Source organism: Barbus barbus, assembly GCF_936440315.1.
Source record: "Barbus barbus genome assembly, chromosome: 7".
NCBI classification, from domain to species: Eukaryota; Metazoa; Chordata; class Actinopteri; order Cypriniformes; family Cyprinidae; genus Barbus; species Barbus barbus.
In genome coordinates this window covers 30731371-30753208 of record NC_136735.1, presented here as the reverse complement: position 1 = coordinate 30753208, position 21838 = coordinate 30731371, and the positions used below count along the sequence as shown (strand labels likewise).

The following is a 21838-nucleotide window of genomic DNA, read 5'->3' as shown; positions in this document are numbered from 1 at the left end:
AAGGTGAAAATGTACTTGGTGAGGATTCTCCTGAATTTGGACAGTAAGTTGTTTTTCCAGTGTTGTTTTCGACTTTTAAAGAGCCAAGTCAAGTTCAGGTTATTCCAGCGAACTCTATTTACCCCAGCAGGGTCAGTTGTCAGTTACTCCTGCACTATAAAAGACCTTTCGCACAAACAAGAAAGATCAATTTCAATCTCTCCAGGACTACTGGATAAGCTCCCAAGGAAACTTTTAGTAACTATCGATGCCTCTGGGAGAAACTCCCAGATAAGACTCCAGGGTCTAAATATTTCTCTTTTATGATGTGATTCTCATGATGTTATCTCTCAGGCTGATGCTGCGTGAGGAACCACCCAGCGCGCCTCCAAAAAACATTGTGGCTAGTGGCCGTACCAACCAGAGCATCATGGTCCAATGGCAGCCACCCCCTGAGCCACAGCTCAATGGAGTCCTGAGGGGCTATGTGCTCAGGTATGGTTTCTTGTATGGCTTCAGAAATGTTGAATTTGTATAAAATAGATCCCTACACACACTCTTTTGTACGCAATATTGAATTTTAATGCAATAAAAATGTCTTTAAATTTTTGTACAGTGGTAACGCAACAGCGCAGCTTAAAGGCGTGCTCAAATTTACCGCATTTACAGTGCATTTACTGTACAGTAGGAACTCCGCAAAAGATTTCCCCACGCAGATTACACAACAGTTGGACATGTAAATTCACCACATTGGCTAACAGAAAACGTATTGGTTTGAAAGTGACTTTTGTTTGACTTGTGCTTTATACAAAGTTACATTATTGACAGTAGACTATGTATTTTTTTTTTTCCTTTACAAAATGTACTAAATTGACTGCACTTTTTATGCTCAATAATATTACCATCCAACCAGTGTTAATGAAATCTAGCTTCTGGTTTTGCAGAGTGCCTAGCTTGTCATCCAAGATACTAGATATTATCCAAGTTCTAGATACTTGATCAGATAGACTACCAGCTGCTGGAGCTAAGGTGTACCTTTTAGCTGGCTAAAGCTCTTAGAGATTTGCAAAAAAAACTTAACTCCCATAAAGTCGGCATGGAATGGACATTCAGAAAAATTCATCTATTTTCTAAATGCATGCTATTGATCTTACTCTGAATGATTCTTCTGTGCATACTGTCGACAACTGAGGAATTGAACCAAGACCCCGCCCTACTTTTCTTTTCTTTTCCATTACACTCATATCACAATTTGGAAGATGTTGCTACTTCCATTACATTACGACTTTAAAGGGAAAGTCCACACAAAACGAAATTTCTGTCATCGTCTTCTCACTCTCATTTTATTCGAAACTTGTACAACTTACTTTCTTCTGTGGAACACAAAAAAAGCTATTTTGAAGAATGCTGGTGATCAAACATTTCAGTCCCTACTGATGAAAAAATACAATATATGTCATTCAAAACTGAATCAAGAAACAAATTTCTGGGAATCGAAAATCTTCTTTTGTGTTCCGCAGAAGAAAGAAATGCATACAGGTTTGGATCAATATGACAGTGAGTCATTTTTGTGTGGACTATCGCTTTAAGGTGGCATGACCTGTTTTTTCCACCAGGTTTTCAAATTACAGGAATTCAATAGTAGACGGTATGAGTTGCAAACAAGCTTCACTACTACTTTTTTTCAGAGCTGGGAAGATTACTTACAAATTGTAGCCCATTACTGATTCCAAATTACATGATAAAAATTGTAGTTAGTAACGTAATCGATTACATTTTGATTACATTTTGACTACTTTTTCATTACTTTTAGATTATTTTTGACCTTATTTATCACATTGAATTATAGGATAATCGTACTATACTGATTAAAAAAATATAAAGAATAAGAAAAATATATTCCATTCATTGTAATTAACAACTTGAAGTGCGTTAAACAATTCATTACGGTTTCCCAAACTGTGAAATGCCTTGTAGCCATTAATGGATGTTTGTTTGTTTGTTTGTTTGTGTGTGTGTGTGTGTGTGCGTGCGCGTGTGTGCATGTGAATGTCCACAAAACTGAAGACTTTCTGAATGTGTATAAGTGGTAGGCTATTTAAGAAAGGGACATAAAATCAATAAAAATCAATATAATCAATAATCAATAAAAAAAGTAACTGTTGTCTAATCATGAGTATTTTCAAATTTAATTGAAATCTTATTACAAATACCGAATTTTTTGAATTTTTGGAATGTAATCAGTTACATGTACCCAGCTCTGTTAGCAACCATATAGCAATGTACTGAAAACCGCCCACAATATTCCAGCATCGTAGCTGCGAGTTGTGCATGGGTAAGCGCCGCTTTCATTTCCTACAAAAAGCATCTAGTTGAAATTATGAGTGAGTGTGTTTGTGTTAAAGGTTCACAATCAACTTCCAAAAAAAACACAATTCTCTTTCTCTCCCCATCCCACTCAGGTACAGATTGGCGGGTCTGCCTGGTGAGTTTCAGCTGAAGAACATCACCAGTGCAGAGATTAATTACTGTCTGATTGGAGAGCTCATCATCTGGACGCAGTATGAGATCCAAGTGGCTGCCTACACTGGAGCGGGCCTGGGGGTGTACAGCCAGTCTGTCACTGAGTACACGCTGCAAGGAGGTTAGACAATCCTCACACACACACAGAAATAAACACAAACACAATGCCTCATCAGTCGGAGCAAACCCTTGATGTTTCAAATCTTTGAGGTTCGGGTCCAAAACACCGTCTTTGTCATTAAGCTACTGATATCATAAAAGATCTAGAGTAACCATGGGAACCGTAAAATCCATTAGCCGGCTTTACTGCACAGATCGGCCATCTGAAAGATTATTTCTAAGAAGAGTAAATTTATGGACTCTGGGCAAACAGTGACCGTAGCCCATTAATTAATCTAATTTGCTTTATGTGCGTGAATTTATGTGCGTATGCAAGGAAGTGTGGGGGTGTTCTGAGATCCTTCTACCATGATTATTCATATTATTTAACGTCAGTGTAATGATACTCCTGCAGAGATTAATAGAGACCCAGTGTCCGCAGAGCCTTCTTCTCGTAGAGACTGGAACAAATGCTTTTGTACACATGGTTAGAGGCGGTTTTTATGTCCCAGTTCAGATTTCCAGACACACTAATGTAACCTTGTGCCATTGTGTGATTGTGTTTGAAATGAAAAGGGCAGCAGGACGAATCGGAGTGCCCAATCCAATTGAGCGATAGCTAATCTGGACTCAACTCGCCAGGCCTGACCTTAAAGGGGGTATCTTAAGCACATTAAGTGTAAGCGGCATTGAGTCTTTATGGAAATATGATCTCGTTCTTTCCACTTCCTGCTCAGGCCTGCTGCATAGCACTGATAGGTTACAAGAAAGGCTGTGAATACAAACTCATGTGTATTTGTATGTGATTGTCGGTGCTGCTGCGAACGATCATTTGAAAAATAGAGTATGTACGTGTAGAAATGGGGGTTTGGGTAGGCGTTTAATTCTAAAATCCAGGTAGTCACAACGGATATAGTCTCGCTGAGCCAGACTTTTGACTGTTGTCTTATTTTTTGTCAGTCCAAAAGCAGATTAGTACAAAGAAACGATCAAATATTCAGTTCTAGTCATTAGTATTTAGTTTACTTCCTACTAAGTGCCTTATAGAGTATCTAAGCACTAACACTGTAAACTTTGACTAATCCAGAGCAGGGTTATTTTATTATTATTTATATAATATTACAGTATTAATATTTTGAATTTGATTTATTTATTTTTATATTTTCAGTTTTCATTTTAAATTTTGTTTAAGTTTAGTTTAGTTAAATTGTGTTTTTTTTTCTCTTTAGCCTTAATTTATTTTGGTCACACTTTATTTTAAGGTCCAATTCTCACCATTAACAAACCATTAACTACACATTTTGCCTCAGTAAACTACTAATTTGCTGCTTATTAAAAGTTAGTAAGGTAGTTGTTAAGTTTAAGTGTTAGGTAGGATTAGGGATGTAGAATATGGTCATGCAGAATATGTGCTCTGTAAGTACTAATAAAAACAGCCAATATAATAGGCATGCTAATAAGCTAATAAGTGGGAATTGGTCCCTATACTAAAGTGTTACCTTTTATTTTTAAGTAATTTTTGTACTTCAACTTATTTTATTTAAATTTGTTGCTAAAGCAGCACTTCTAATTTTTGCTAAAAGTTTTTAAATTGAAATATATAATGTAATATTTACGTTATTTTATTTCAGCTTTATTACTATTAACAAAAATATTTTCTAACATGATTATAATAGTTTTAGTTTTATTAATAGTAAAATAATTTAAGTATTATTAACAATTGTATAATACAATTTGATGCACACACTCACATGTTTATTAAAATGCATTTAATAAATTTAATTTAAGATAAATTATTTTGTGGATAAAGTTCAAACAATCTACAAGCAATCAGATGAATGAATGAATGAGCCATTCTAAACCACATGGCATACACATGAAAAATTAAAATCATTTTGAACTTTTATTTTAAATGTAACAGCATGCTTTGCAAAAATATATTTGTACACTACCAAAATATTTCAGTGCTAAATTGTCTTCCACTCTGCAGTCCCCACAGCGCCCCCTCAAGATGTGGATGCTGTTTCTCTCAACTCCACCACCGTCAAATTTACCTGGACACCACCACCCCAGCAGTTCATCAACGGAATCAACCAGGGATACAAGGTAGAGAGAGACAGATGTGAGAATGTGTGTTTGATTGTGCATATGAGAGAAAGAGAGACACATGTTCTGTTGGAGGTATAAAAAAAACTATTAAATTTGCCTGGCAGGTTTATTGTCTTCTGGGGTGTGTATGCAAGATTGATTGGCTAAATGTCTGACAAAAACAGCAACTATAAATTTGAATTTGCATAATGCAATCGCTGCAGTGTATTTTAATCACGTTTTATGTATGTCTTATTGTTATTCCGTATCTCTGTCACAGCTGCTGGTGTGGCCCCAACACTGTCCGGAATGCATTACCATGGTGACCATTGCCCCTGAGTTCCACGGGTCACGTCACTATGGTTATGTTAGCAATTTAAGAAAGTTCACATGGTATGAGACGGCAGTGCTGTGCTTTACCACGCCTGGCGATGGACCAGCTAGCACACCACAGCTGATCCAGACGCATGCTGACAGTGAGTACTCATACAAACACATGGACGCGTTACAGGAATCACATCTACATTCAAGGACAATTTGCTCACCCTCAGGTCATCCGCGAGTTTGTTTCTTCATCGGAACAGATTTGGAGAAATTTTGCATTACATCACTTGCTCACCAATGGATCCTCTGCAGTGAATGGGTGCCATCAGAATGAGAGTCCAAATTGCTGAGGAAAACATCACAATAATCCACAAGTAATCCACACCACTCCAGTCTATCAGATAATTGTTTGTAATAAAAAAAATCCATTGTTAAGACATTTTTAACTATTTCTTCCAGATAAAATATTAGTCCTCTAATAATATAATATTGTTTTATCTAGAGGAAAAAGTAGTCTCATCTGAACCAAGAGAGAAATATGCACAGCTCAATCACCGTTTATAAGAGAAAACAGTCCAAAACAAGTTCTAAACAAATATGACGGTGGATTTTGATGTGAGAGGACAACAGAAGAACAACTTTTTTTAACGGAGGAAGCATTATTATGGATTATAGACTCTTACTTTGTCCAGAAGCGATGGTTTAAGTTTAAGACTTCTTAATGATTGATTTGTTTCTTACAAACACGCAGCTTTTCACTTCACAAGATGTTAACTGATGGACTAAAGTCATGTAGATTACTTGTGGATTATTGTGATGTTTTTATCAGCTGTTTGGACTCTCATTCTGACGGCACCCATTCACTGCAGAGGATCCATTGGTAAACAAGTGATGTAATGATAAATTTCTCCAAATCTTTTCTGATGAAGAAACAATCTCATCTACATCTTGGGTGGCTGGAGGGTAAGTAAATTGTCAACAAATGTTCATTTTTGGGTGAACTATTCCTTTAAAGTTGTAGCTCTCTTACTGTTTGTCAGAAATAGTGTCATATGTTTCTATCCATTTTAGGACAGAAAACTGTTGATGCTATAATAAAAAAGCAACTGGGAGATACATTAAGTCTCCTGAGCAATGAAAGAGCAACCTCTAAGCAATAAATGCATCCTCTGGGATATAATGTTTTGTTTGCACTACTGACATGTAAAATCATATTTCACACTCTTGCAGATACCCACACACTCTTACAGACAGTCTGTCTGTATTTAATTGGAGACAATCGACTAACAGTATGCTCTTTACTTGAAAACTGTCCAGCAAGCTTTGAGAAAGAGATCTCTTGGCAAAAATAAGCCTGTTTGTTTGACATTCTAGCCACCAGAATCGATATGGAGGAGAAATTTGTCCCTTTCACTATGCATGCCGCAATTTGCCTCGTAATTGTGCTTTTTACATCGCCATTGATTAGTCTTTTTGCTGAATATATATTGGCCACCCAAGCGCTGTTTTCACATCACGCCACAGGCACGGAGAATCAGCCTTGACTAACCTGCAATTATTGAAGCAGGATCACTCCTGTTAGTCAATGCACATGTGCTCGCTATTCATTGTCCCACTGTGTGTGTGGGACTTGGATATGTGTGCGAATGTGCATGCAGCTGTTAACAGATAATGTAATTTTCATCAGATGATAACAGCATGTGGTCTTCTCTGCAATGTTGAGCCACAGGAGCTTGTTTCCCATGAATAGCTCAATCACACAAACAGGTTAGACACGTAAACCCGTTGTGCACGTATGCGTACTCTCATCTCTCAGCCTTTTATTTGTTCCAAAATGACTGTGCGCGTGCAAGCATTATGTGGGAAATTTGCTTCGTTTGGTCGTTGCGGATCCCTGGTTGTTTCGTACCTTTAAGGTTTAATTTTCCAAAGAATGGAATGGAAACACAGTGAATAAAAATTGTTAGGCTCTGAAATACCTGCCAAAAACTATCTGTTAGCATTAGTGCACAGCAAATAAACATCAAATGTGCCATTTTTGATAGATCTTATAAATCTGTTTCACACCTCAAAAAGCAATTGGACACTGGTAAGTTATTATGAATTACCTAATTTATGCAAGAATTGGTAATGTATAGGAACTTGTGTTTTGTAGAGAATATTATTATGTATTTTTGTATGTATTGTTTATGAATCCAACATATTTTCAATGTAAATGCACATTGAGTCCGAAAAAAATTTCATCTTGGGGATAAAGTGTATTCTATTTCATTTGAAATACCGGAAGTCTCTTTTGCTGACCAAGGTTGCATTTATTTGATCCAAAATACAGCAAAAAAAATAAATAAATAACAGTTTAACAGTTTCTGTTTGAATATATTTTAAAATGCAATTGCTATGCAAATATTCCTGAATTTTCTAAAACTTTTGGATGGCAATGTACGTTGCTTGCAAAAATCTTTTTGCTATTTTCTTAATGTAATATACATAAACACACACACACACACACACTTATGGTATTCATGCATTTTTTGAAGTTTTTTAAATTAATATTGATATTAGCTTTTTTATATTTTCAGTTTTCATTTGAATTTGAGTATTAGTCATTTTGTTAGTTATAAGCTTTTGTCACTTTTATTACTTTATATATTTCTATTTCTAGCTTAATTTATTTAGTTTTTACATAAAACATTTTGTTTACATAACAGTTATTTTTATTCAGTTTTTCAAGTTTTATTTTTAAGTTTAATTCTTTGAACTTTATTTAAAAAAAAACAGAATATTTGTAATAGTTTTAGTTTAAGTTAGCAATAACAAAATAAAAGGCTATTTTAAAAATCTATTTAGAGAAAAAAATGAATCCTTATGGTGTATTTAGGGCATCTACCAGCAGTGACCATGCTAACCAGCTAAACCTTGACCTCTTGGTCAGAACAAGAGCACAAAATTTGAATTGAAAATTAATTGAATTGCAGTACAATGAGTTGCATGCAGTCACACGTTCTCATAAGCACGTGATTGATTAACCTGTCAGTCTAGCATGACGACTCACACTGATAAGGTCTGCTTGACAGTCCGGAGCATGAGGGTTTGCCACGAGCATGTTAGATCTAATGAGATTGAAGCTTTATTCACACACATTAACCACTGCGCTTTTCAGGCAACTGTCATGTTCGCCCATCAGATGTGTTGTCTTGCGGGGTGTGTATGCATGATTGATTAACTACTAAATGACTGCTAACTCATGAGGGTAATTGCCAACAAACACATAATTTGCTTTTGCCTATTTGCATTTGGGATACAACACTTCCACAGCAGCAAGCTCTTTGTTGGGAGTATTATGATCTTGCGGACTGAGGTAATCCTTTACAATGAGCGGGTTTGAAAGCTTCCATAAAGTGCTGCCCAGTAAATAACAAGCTTTGTTCCACTCACACATACACACACACATGCTTGTGGTAAGAGCATCGACAAACCTGCTGTGTATTCACGGGTTTATATCCCCTCAGATAATAAAATCATGAAGCTGTTGTTTAAAGAATTCTGTCTCTGTATGCCTATCTCTGTAGTTGACCTTCTACTTATAATAAAAATGCATGCTTTGTATTCTTAGGTACTCAGAAATGTACTAGCATCCATAAAACATATCTGAGATCTTCTTTAGGGCCTAAAGCATAACGTATTTGCATCAAAGCATAGTTATATTATGTTATGTTATGTTATATTTACTTTTTCCAGAGAAAGCTGCAGTAACATTGCTGAGTACAGTAAATTCATGTATATGTGTTCTAGAACCAGGCCCAGTGACTCCACTGAGCTTCACTGAGATCTTGGACACATCTCTGAGGATCAGCTGGCAGGAACCGGAAGACAAGAACGGCATTATCACAGGTGAACAGGCTCAATTATCCAATCACAGCTTCAGCTCAACCGCCACAGGAACTCTCACTAATCTTTCCAGCGCTGCATGTAAAGGTGTCCCAGGGATTGACTTTTGTTAAAACTAGCAGATTTAGCTGTCATCTTTTTTGTTTTATTAAGATCACATTAAAACTTTGCGAATTTTTAGCTTGTCTAAATTTATTTTAGTTTCCAGATGCCTTTTATGTAATGGTTTAATTAGTATACCCTTGTCCTAGACCCAGATTTTCACTATTAAAATATGAAAGAAAAAAAATATATATAAAAAGTTTAAAACGTGTCAGTTTTAAACAATTAAAGCATTTATTCTGTGAAAATGGTTGACATATGAAAAATCAAGGTAAATATCACTTTTGAGTATTGGGATGTAGAAAATAGGATTAGGGATGTAGAATATAGTCATGCAGAATATGTGCTATATTATTACTAATCAACAGCCAATATGGTAATAATAGTCATACTAATAAGCAACTAGTTAATAGTGGGAATTTGTCCCTATACTAAACTGTTACCATGTCATGTTACTAGGAAGTGTAGTTAAGTTAGTAGCTTTGCTGCTTTGAATCGGTTGCTTGCTAACACCGCTCTGTAGTGATTAACTGTGAGCTACACAGTTCTTTCGTGTAATTTCATTCTTCGAATTCATGCAAGGAACCATAAAGAGAGTTTCATTTCAGCCACTTATAAGAGACGGTTATGTAGACAAAAAGCAGCGAAGCGCTTCAACTTGTGGAACAAAGCTTAATATTCTCTTTCTTCTCATCTCATTTCCACCTCTCCATAGGTTACGTCTTGTGTTGGGAGGAGGCCGGTCAGAATGAAACCCGTGTATCTCAGACTCTGTCCAATTCGACACTGACATACAAAGTGACTGGGCTCACTTCGCTCACCACGTACACTCTGCAGGTGGCTGCGGTGACACAGGCCGGCACCGGTGCTGCCACCTCGTCGACCATCTCGACAGGACTGCCGCCAGGTCTCCACACTCTCAAACAAATACACACTTCAATGCTAGCATCACTTTAATGCATCAAATTCTTCCTTGGGGATCGGTGATAGTCACCGTGTTCAAACTCAAAAGGAAATTCGGCACATGAAACAGGATGCCGCAGTGGGGCGCATATTTCACATAGACCAGCAATCTGAGACACAGTCAGTAAGAATGTAATACATCACACAGAGTCAGTATGAAGCTCTTGGGGCCGCTGTGTGTGTGCGCGTGTGTTAGAGAAGAACATGAAATAAATTATGATGACCAAAAGCCAGCTACACTCATTATCTCCCACTAATATGCTATAGAGTCAGGAGAGAACGAGCTTTATCTACTGTTGAATGAGCCACCATGAACCACCCAAATATCATTATCAATCCATTTAATTACCAATTAATCATATACCCAAACACAATGTGCACTGCTGTACACAAAAACTAATTGACTCTGAAGTGAGTTATGGGCCCATTTACAGGAGTTTTCTTTGAAGGATAATGAAGACACAGGATGGAGAAAACAGACAGAGAGCAGAACACAAAATGCAGGAAATGTTTCAATTAGAGCAGCTTGTGAGTTACATGAATATGTTTTGTTGTGTTGCTGAACAGAGCTTCCTGGTGCACCCTCCAATCTGGTCATCTCCAACATCAGTCCCCGCACTGCCACCATAAAGTTCCACCCCGGAAGTGACGGCAAAACAGCCATCTCCAAATGGATCATTGAAGGACAGGTATGTAGGCGTGTGTGTGTGATTATGTGTAAAATTTTGCGAAGCTTGTTTTGCCAAATCGTTTTTGACAAGTTCCAAGCTTTACCACGATGGCTAAAGGGTTAACAAAGTATTAATTTTGAAATCGGTAGCAATTTGCCACAGATATTAATATTATGTCTGGCTAATGATTAACTTTCTCTGGACAAAATGGTTAACTTTGCCACAGATATTAATATTATTTCCTCCTAATGGTTAACTTTCTCTGGACAAAATGGTTAACTTTGCCGCAGATATTAATATTCTGTCCTCCTAATGGTTAACTTTCTCTGGACAAAATGGTTAACTTTGCCGCAGATATTAATATTCTGTCCTCCTAATGGTTAACTTTCTCTGGACAAAATGGTTAACTTTGCCACAGATATTAATATTCTGTCTTCCGAATGGTTAATTTGCTCTGGACAAAATTGTTAACTTCGCTGAAGATATTAATATTCTGTCTTCCTGATGGTTGATTTGCTTTGGGCAATGTGGTAAACTTTGCCACAGATATTAATATTCTGTCTGCCTAATGGTTAACTTTCTCTGGACAAAATGGGTAACTTTGCCGCAGATATTAATATTCTGTCCTCCTAATGGTTAACTTTCTCTTTTCTCTCAGAAACATGGTTACCTTTTTCACAAATGGTATAGTTTTCACTTTCCAAAATTGTTAACATGTTCACTTACATCTACTTTCTCTGTCCTAAATGGTTAACTGCCACAAATGTCAATATTCTGTCGGCCATTCTCAGAAAATAATTAACCATTTAATGAATGGTTGTTTTCTCTATGAACAATGCTTAACTTTGTCACTTACAGCATTTTTTCCCCCTAAATGGTTAGCTTTGACATGAATGACCCTTGTCTGTCAGGAAAATCTCATGGCATAAACGTACCTCGGGGCACTTTTTAGCGAGACCGTTTTTACGTATCTTACTGCACGTTTCGCCGCAGTTTCAAAGAGAAATGTCCACTGAGTGGTGCTAAAACACAGGTTCAATACGTAAACCCTGGCACGTTTTTATTACGTTGATATAATTACGTATTGCTGTGTTTTTATTATGTTGCTTCAGGTGTGTATTGCGGCGGTTCAGAATTCAAATATCCGGGGAACGTTGCTAAAAATTAATACTCTATCGTGTTTGAAATATGCCCTACACCAATCCCAAACCTAAACCTACCCGATAGTGTTGACAAATGCAAAACTGTGTTGATGCAACCATGCTATTTGAACTTCCTTGTATGTAGATTTGAACTGTTTTGTCAAACCATAGTTACACGGGATTCAAATCGGCGCTCCTTACCTCTCAAGTCTGTCTCTATACTCCGTGAGCTACCAAACAAACCTACCGTCTATGAAAACCCATAGAAATGAGGCTGGATGCTAGCGTTCAAAAGCATCAGTTTTCAAATTTCCCAGCATATTAATATTGTTTTGAAGTCATAACATGATATTCTTCAAGTAATTGTGTGGAAATTACGCTTTATTAATCGAAACGCTGTAAATTTGTGTGAAAAGGAATAAAAGGAGTCAGAGTTTTACTGCCTTTAGTGTTTATTTCTTTTGGAAACTGCAGTAATATGTACTTATTGGTATGTACAGTATCTCACAGAAGTGAGTACACCCCTCAGATTTTTGTAAATATTTTATTATATCTTTTCAGGTGACAACACTGAAGAAATGACACTTTGCTACAATGTAAAGTAGTGAGTGTACAGCGGTGTCATGTGACTCGTTAGTGTTACAAGGTCTCAGGTGTGAATGGGGAACAGGTTGTTAAATTTGGTGTTATCGCTCTCACGCTCTCATACTGGTCACTGGAAGTTCAACATGGCACCTCATGGCAAAGAACTCTCTGAGGATCTGAAAAAAAGAATTGTTTCTCTACATAAAGATGGCATTAAATATTTATTAAATATTATTATTAGTTAAGTATATAGTTTTACTTTGCCACAAATGTAAATGATCTGCCAGTCGAATGGTTAAATTTGCCACAAATGGCAATTTTCTGTCTGCAAAATTATTAATATTGCCTTGAAGGGCACTTTTCTCTTTAAAAAAAAATATTACCTTTTCCACGAATTGCTGTTTTCTCTCTGCAAAATATGTAACTTTGTGACGAATGGCAATTTTCCTTCTGCCGAATGGTTAACTTTTCCACAAACTGCAATTTTCTCTCTGCCAAGACTGCTCTGTGGAATAGGACTTTTCAATGTATGTGCTCATAAGTATATATATGTGTGTGTAAGTATTTTTGTATTTGTGGGTGTGTGTTATGCCCTTGTCTGGCAGGCTGTGCTCCAGTGAAGATGCTGTTGTCTGGCAGGTACTTCATCTCCAGGGAAAAACAGGCTTGTTCTTGCACTAAAGCATCTTCCCCTGGAGAAAACGCACACACATGCAAGCTCACACTCTGTATTTGACATAGTACGAGGAGGCTAAGGAGATGTCATGCACCGTGTCTCCCAGCCCTTTAGGTGTGGTGTGTGTTTGTGTGTGCGCGCATATGTGTTAAGCCCCTCTTGGATGGCGTCCAGCCCTGTGCAGCATGAAGAGAAAAACTCCTCCTAATGAGATCCCTCTCTTTTCCCCTTCGTTTTCTTCGCTCCTGTCTTTAATACTGTTTAATCGAGGGAGAGCAGGAAGGAGGGAGTCAGAGGGAGGGATGAGAGAAGAGAGAGAAGAAGATTAAAGGTACTGAGGTGGCACTAATGGGGTCTTAAGTCTATGGATTAGAAATCAGCTTGTATTGGGGTGTTTTTTTACAGCTGACTTCTTCACAGCTGTATCCTGGACCAGGTCGGTTGCCCATTCCGATTCCCTTAGTAATCTTTTCACCTTTCCTGTGCTCGAACAGTGCTGCACAAAACATGCTGTGTGGATGCAGTGTTTACATGGAAACCAAGTGCTATTTCTTTCAACATATGGTTTGTAATATTGAAAGGGACATATCATGGAAAACCGCATTTTTCTTCCTCTCTCCCCAGTCCAACCAGATTATTTATGGATATTAAGCTCCAAAAACAATGTCACCAACAGGAGCTCAATAACATATGACCACCAACATTTTTATACAAACAACTATTCAGTTTTAAAATGCTAATAAATAAAAATAAATTTATAATAAAAAAGATCATTTCAACTTTTTATCTCACTGTTTTGACTTTTTTTTTTCTGAATTTTATCTTACAGTGTGGATTTTGTTTCTTGAAATTCTTTTTTTTTTTTAGATATAAACTCAAAATTCAGATTTTTTTTCTCCGAATAATGACTTTACATTTAGCAATTCAGTTTTTTCTGCCACGGAATTTACAAGGTAATTACAACATCTTATTTCACAATTCTCTTTTTTTTCCCTTGCAAATATGAATTTGTCATTTCTAACTTCACAGAATTGTTGTCTCATAATTGTGACTTTTTTCAGAATTGTGTAGATTGTGAGATATAAACTCAGAATGGCAAGAAATAAAGTAAAACAGTGAGACAAGAAGTCACAGTTACCTATTTTTTAAATTATAGAATAGAAACATTTTTGTTTTTCCATACACTGAAACTTCTGCCACCAAAACAAATTCCTTGGAGACAAAATCTCATTCATTCTGATTTCCATATACTGTATATGGACAGAAACCTTCTTTGAAATATCTACTGTTGTGTTCCACAGAAGACAGAAATTCATAAAGGTTTGAAATAGCATGAGGATGAGTGACAGAATTAACATTTTTGGGTGAACTTTTCCTTTAAATTCCCTAGCCCATTCTGATGAATAATAGTGTGAACCATGAGGTTGGCCAATCACACCAAAGGTCATTTACATATGGAAATTTGAAAAGTGTGGTAGCCAAAACCAGTCAGAGGGTCAGAGAGAGGCTGGAAAATGTAAAATGATGACTGTTTTCTGTGTAAGAAACCTTGACTAACATTATAAGTGAACTTCAGTGGGAAATTGCAATTCTTTAGAAGTATAGAATTTGGCCCCTTTTAAGTATTTTGACAGTTTATACATGGTAATGATAGGAAAGAGCTAACCGCATGAAAATTAATCACAGGTTGCTCTATGAATAAATGGAAGCAGCTCTCAGTGAGGTCCTAGAGGAAATGTCGGTCACTTGATTGTGACATGTTTGAAATGATAAGCAGTTTTTGATTGCAGATAATGACTGGCTGCATTACCCAGTGTCTCTTTGTAGATTTTTTTTTTTTTCATGTTGTGGATCCACTTTTTAATTAGCTCATTACCTCATTACGGCCTTATTAAGATCAAAGTGGTTAAAAAATCAAGCCCTTTCCGGCTCTCACATGTCATTGTTGAGAATCTATAGCATCTTGCTTTTGATTAGTGAAAAACAAAAAACATAAAGCAGAGAAAACAAAGGCAACAGCCCTGAAATGGAGTCTGCACTGCGGGCAGCTTGGTTGGGTTTGCTGTTGCTTTTCACCGTCAGTCAGAAGCTTCTCTATCATCAGCTCTGACTGCTGAATCTGACTCTCTGTATATTTGAAATGACACTCGATAATAGGAATGAGGGATGCAGTATGTGTACTATACACAGTGTGGGGGACCTAGATTTGCCCGTATTTGCAGTATACATCAAGTGAAATCTGATATGAAGCATAAGCTATCTCAACCTTAACATCTAATTGATTGTCATGTTGATGTCAGTTGACTACCCAAAGTTTGGGCATTTTTACTCAAAACTGGATTCTGAAGGTAAAATTATCTCTATGCTTTGACATATCTTGATGCCCGGTTTAATCTCTCCATTGGTTATATGTTCAAATTAGCATACTACCATACCACTTTTGCTGCATTAAACAGCATGCACATTTGTCTTTAAAATGTGGATTTATGGTCTTCTTTTTTTTTGTTGATCGTGAGGACACGAGGAAGAACTCTCCCAAGATTCTGTATAGTTTTTCTTTAAAAAGAGTTTTTAAAAACATTAACTCTACTAAGGCCACATTAACATTGTTCTTATGGAACTCTATAATTGTTACGGTACGTGTTGTATGAAGAAGCGCACGACGAGAAACAGGAGAAAAGGAGGTTTTTAATAAGCATCAACACTATACACCATTTACAAACTTAAGATCTGACAAAAGACAGAAGGAGAACTGAGGACTTATAAAGAGATCAACCAAACGAGGAAACAAGATAATTAATTAAACACAGGTGATGAGAATGAATGAACTAACAAGGAACTGATGAGGAAAACCGGAACAAAACCAAATAAGGGCAAACGGGAAACTAAACAGAAACCAAACCGTGACAATAATAATAATAATTTATATTATATATGATATTATATTACTAATTAATAATTATAATAATGCAGTGAAATTACTATCTTCCATTTTCAGTGTGATGTGTTATTATCCTACCTTAGTCATTGTTAGCATACAACTTTCTTAGCTATTTTGTTTTTATAAAATTTGATTAAAAATATTATTATTATTATTGTTATTGTCGTTGTTATAATTATAATTACATTTTACATTTTAGACAAACAATGAAGAAATGTATTGCTATTGTAGTTTTAATGTTAAATAATAATAATAATAATACATTAAAATGACAATACTTCCCTTTCCAGTGCACTTGATTTAAACAATAAAAATAAAACTATTTCTTTTAGCTATTTATTTGATTGGGCATTTGTAGGAAAAAAATGCATTAAAAGTTTGAAACAACCATTTTTTCTAACTTAATGACATGCATCATTGATGAGGATTGATGCAGCAACATTTATTACTGTTTGATAAAATGAGCTGATAAAATGTAAAAACTGTAACTTGAATGCAATGTAAGTCGCTTTGGATAAAAGCATCTGCTAAATGCATAAATGTAAATGTTTGAAGCGTTTATCATAAAATAATGCTGTTTCTTTGTCATATTTGTGCTATTGGAAAAAGTTGAGACAATGCACCCTATTTATGTATCTTGCTGATATAAACATACAACACAGTGAGGTGCTTCGACTGCAGTGAAGCATACTGCTGTTTGAAATGATATGTCATGCTGGATATTGTTTTTCACGTGTGTGTTTTTAAATGAAAATCATCCTGTGTGTCTACAGGTGGGGACTGTGGGTGAGGACGAGGAATGGAAGGTTCTGTACGAGATGGACAGTCCTCCAGCGTCAGACACTCTGGAGATTCCCAATCTCATCCCATTTACTCAGTACAGGTGAGCCTTTCATTCCTTTCCTGAACGAAAAACCACTTTCCCATCAACCTAATGAATTCAAACGTGGTGACAAACGAACCCAATAATGTGAAAGTACCTTCACAAACCTGTTGAGTGTTTTGGTGTTGGTGTGTTCAGCAGGGTTTCTGAGTAATTTCAGCTGTTTATGAGCTTTCAACGTTGACTAAACACTCATTATACCCCCAGCTCTCCCTGCGTTATGTATCTCCAGCTATCATTTTCTGTATTTTTTTCTTTGTTTCATTTGTTCTTCAGTCTCTCTCTTTCTCTCATTCCCCTTTTCTATTTCTCTCCTCAATTGATTTTCTGAAGGTCCTGTGGAAAGATTGTCATCTGATTCTCTGCAGACTATCTTGTCCTAAAGGGATTACAGATGATCAGAGGCTGTAGAGATCTGTTATCCTGTCCAAAATCCCCCGTCCTCCCGCTACTCAAGAGCAAGATCGGAGAATTAAAAATGCTGTTTTTGTCTCTCTCCACTTATATATTCCTTTCAGGTTCAGGATGAAGCAGGTGAACATTGTGGGTTCGAGTCCCTTCAGTCAGCCTTGTCGTATGATGCAGACCCTGCAGTCCAGTCCAGATGTGGCTCCGACCAATCTCATAGTGTTTTCTGCTAGTGAAACCAGCCTGAGGATTCGCTGGGAGGTGAGGAACGGACACACACACACACAGGCCACACCAAATAAAGGTTTTCTACATGTAAATGTGACTTTGTGTTCTACACTATACCATTAAAAAGATTGGGTCAGTACTTTTTTTTTGAAAGAAAGAAAGAAATATATATATATACAGGTCCTTTTCAAAAAATTAGCATATTGTGATAAAGTTAATTATTTTCTGTAATGTACTGATAAACATTAGACTTTCATATATTTTAGATTCATTACAACACAACTGAAGTAGTTAAAGCCTTTTATTGTTTTAATATTGATGATTTTGGCATACAGCTCATGAAAACCCAAAATTCCTATCTCAAAAAATTAGCATATTTCATCCGACCAATAAAAGAAAAGTGTTTTTAATACAAAAAAAGTCAACCTTCAAATAATTATGTTCAGTTATGCACTCAATACTTGGTCGGGAATCCTTTTGCAGAAATGACTGCTTCAATGCGGCATGGAGGCAATCAGCCTGTGGCACTGCTGAGGTGTTATGGAGGCCCAGGATGCTTCGATAGCGGCCTTAAGCTCATCCAGAGTGTTGGGTCTTGCGTCTCTCAACTTTCTCTTCACAATATCCCACAGATTCTCTATGGGGTTCAGGTCAGGAGAGTTGGCAGGCCAATTGAGCACAGTAATACCATGGTCAGTAAACCATTTACCAGTGGTTTTGGCACTGTGAGCAGGTGCCAGGTCGTGCTGAAAAATGAAATCTTCATCTCCATAAAGCTTTTCAGCAGATGGAAGCATGAAGTGCTCCAAAATCTCCTGATAGCTAGCTGCATTGACCCTGCCCTTGATAAAACACAGTGGACCAACACCAGCAGCTGACATGGCACCCCAGACCATCACTGACTGTGGGTACTTGACACTGGACTTCAGGCATTTTGGCATTTCCCTCTCCCCAGTCTTCCTCCAGACTCTGGCACCTTGATTTCCGAATGACATGCAAATTTTGCTTTCATCCGAAAAAAGTACTTTGGACCACTGAGCAACAGTCCAGTGCTGCTTCTCTGTAGCCGCTGTTTCTGGTTCAAAAGTGGCTTGACCTGGGGAATGCGGCACCTGTAGCCCATTTCCTGCACACGCCTGTACACGGTGGCTCTGGATGTTTCTACTCCAGACTCAGTCCACTGCTTCCGCAGGTCCCCCAAGGTCTGGAATCGGTCCTTCTCCACAATCTTCCTCAGGGTCCGGTCACCTCTTCTCGTTGTGCTGCGTTTTCTGCCACACTTTTTCCTTCCCACAGACTTCCCACTGAGGTGCCTTGATACAGCACTCTGGGAACAGCCTATTCGTTCAGAAATTTCTTTCTGTGTCTTACCCTCTTGCTTGAGGGTGTCAATGATGGCCTTCTGGACAGCAGTCAGGTCGGCAGTCTTACCCATGATTGCGGTTTTGAGTAATGAACCAGGCTGGGAGTTTTTAAAAGCCTCAGGAATCTTTTGCAGGTGTTTAGAGTTAATTAGTTGATTCAGATGATTAGGTTAATAGCTCGTTTAGAGAACCTTTTCATGATATGCTAATTTTTTGAGATTTTTTTTTGGGTTTTCATGAGCTGTATGCCAAAATCATCAATATTAAAACAATAAAAGGCTTGAACTACTTCAGTTGTGTTGTAATGAATCTAAAATATATGAAAGTCTAATGTTTATCAGTACATTACAGAAAATAATGAACTTTATCACAATATGCTAATTTTTTGAAAAGGACCTGTATATATGGGACATTCTACCAGAAGCGTACATTATCTGTTGTTTTCTTTCACATCAATTGATTAAAAACATGAAATTAAACATAAATTATACAAATAAATGCTATTTTACAACTGTCCCCATGTTTTCGGTCAGTCCTGTCACATTTACATAAAACTCAACATAAAATGTGTGCAATACCACTTTAAGGGTTATGACTCAGAGGAAGTGACATCATTTGACTGAGGTGAAGCTGACACTGATAAAGGATGAGTTCTGTATTTGATTTTTTTTTAGGAGGAAGAGCTAAAGCGTCAGGCCCTGTCATGCTAAAACATCCCAAAAAATAATGAAAATGTTTTAAATCCAAAACATGTCTGAAAAGGTTACTGAAATTCTTGATTGTATGTTAACAGTTTTTATGCTAGCAGGCTGAGTAATAGCAGTTTAAAGAGGCCAACCGTCAGGCCCTGTCACATCCATGTGTGTCCTCTGACACAACCTTTCAAGTGAATGGCATTCTTTTTTTTAATTACCTTTATTGCATATAATATGTATTTAACGCATGACATTGTAAAACATTATTTGAATAAATAGACATTACACTGTAAATTTGAAGCTTTTTATGCTCATCGACAATTTTTTTTTAATTTTGTACCTTTTGTAACTTTTACCTAGGCCTATGTGGATATATAGATATAATTGTTATCGATATTAGCTTTGAGTAATGATGACTGTAATTATTCCAATTGATACAGGTGGCAGTTAGATGGCTCCAGGTAGTGCAGCTGAGAGACGAAATCAATGTCATGAACGACTAAATGCAGACCCTGAGAGAAAGGAAAAACATCTTCAAAAAGAAAGGGAGAGATGGAGGCAATAAAAGGAAAGAAGGAAAAGTATTCATGAGTTCAATGAGCGAGACCAAAGACAAAGTGCAAATTATGGAGAACTACGCAGTAATTGAATAGAGTAGTGTAACCTGTTAATGGCTGTTAAATGGTTGTGTGACAGTAACTTTACCACTCTAATATTACATTAACATTAAGATTATAATAATAATTTAAAATAGCAATGCTTATCAAAACTTAACACAAAACATAACTTTTTCTGCATCAAAGAAAAGTCCTGTCACACAGGAAATTATGATATAAAAATGTACTATTTGAGGAAATATTGATGAATTAATCTCTTTAACTGTGTAGATGAAGGTGGGGGTAAATATACACTGCTGTGTTTTTGTAAAAATCTCCTATGTAAAGTTTTTTTTTTTACAACTATATGAGTGCGTGGTGGGTATTCTGTGATTTTTGTGTACTACAGTTGACTGAAAAGTTGCTTATATTTCTTATAGGAATTACAAAACCATGTTAAATACAATCAGGGACATGTGACCAATAAGAAAATGCTATTTGTATCAAATACATTTGTTAGGTAACCATTCTAACATATACAATTTTTTCTGTGACAGGGCCTGACATTTTAGGGGTGAAATGCATATAAAAATGTATTTTATTCAATCATATAAACATGCTGAGATGGGAAGATATGTGTTTCTCATAGTTTAACATGTCCTCCATATGACTCAATGTTCAGATTTAATAATAATAATAAAAAAAAAAATCCCAAGATTTTAACAAATGGATAATATAATTTATGTATATATATATATACTTTAATTTAAAAAGTGCTGTCAAACAATTAATCGCATCCAAAATAAAAGTTTTTGTTTACAAAAACATGCAGAGATGGACACAAATACTGTCTGTTGCACTTCTGTGCGCACACTTTATAGGTGAGGGATAGGGGATACTGGAAGAGGTTGACAGCTTATTTTTCCTGTCTGTTTTTTGCTATCAGGAGCCATTGTGTCTGTCAGTATCAGATGTAATTGCTGTTATTTTCTCCGTCAGTTCTCTTTTTTTCCCCTCTCACCTTTTCAAAGCCTGAAAAGCGATCGAAGAATTTGAGTTGTAGATGCACATAACATGAAGGCTGTCATTTCTTAAGACAGGACTCCATTTAATCTAAACAAACGGCTTCTGCAAAGCCTCCACTGGCCGTAGTAACGCATTTGTGGGGCGCTGGTGCTGAAAAATGACCCTCAGGACATAATAGTGCTTAATGCAGTACTTCACAAGCGCTGAAAATGAACAGTGACCTCTAACCTGTTTTTATGGATAGTCATTTATTACGCTCGTACTAAAATTTCTATGTAGCTGTCATTGAAGAAAAGGTTATATTTTTACCGCTCTTCTGTCATTTACCAAGCAGCCCAAGTTTCTTAAGTGTTAATGTCTTTAATGAGGAGAATTTACACTGTAAGATGAATTTTATGAGGAGTTGCTGTGGAAATGCTTTGAGCTTCAGAAGTATTTAGAAAGCAACATACAAACTCAATCATTCTGGCGTTGTATGTAGTTTTATTCACTAGCCACTAGTAACCAAACTAAAAATAAACCAAAGTGAAACAAGCTTGTCACATGTTGCAGGTGGACAAAAACTCGAATTAATATAGACGAAATAGCTTATATATAAATCATATATCAAAAAATGATATTACAAGCAACTAAAGTTTAGCAGCCTATTATGGAGAC

The 21838-nt window shown here is 36.6% G+C and overlaps 2 protein-coding genes across 2 annotated transcripts in view; both read left to right on the top strand.

Moving 5' to 3' along the window:
- Window positions 1-337: 337 nt before the first annotated feature.
- On the top strand, window positions 338-20062 carry LOC306872730 (protein sidekick-1-like; the record flags this gene model as incomplete). Its single annotated transcript, XM_079421491.1, has 10 exons — window positions 338-474; window positions 2442-2623; window positions 4592-4707; window positions 4970-5165; window positions 8806-8904; window positions 9719-9910; window positions 10534-10655; window positions 16755-16864; window positions 17383-17533; window positions 20000-20062. 10 exons carry the CDS (start codon window positions 338-340, stop codon window positions 20060-20062), a joined length of 1368 nt encoding a protein of 455 aa, XP_079277617.1.
- LOC306872729 (protein sidekick-1-like) overlaps window positions 20063-21838 on the top strand; it is a gene marked incomplete at its 5' end in the record, with an annotated part of 43816 nt that continues 42040 nt past the window's right edge. Inside the window, one exon of the mRNA XM_079421490.1 lies at window positions 20063-20200. Coding sequence (XP_079277616.1) covers window positions 20063-20200 — 138 coding nt within the window. The remainder of the gene's footprint in view (window positions 20201-21838) is intronic.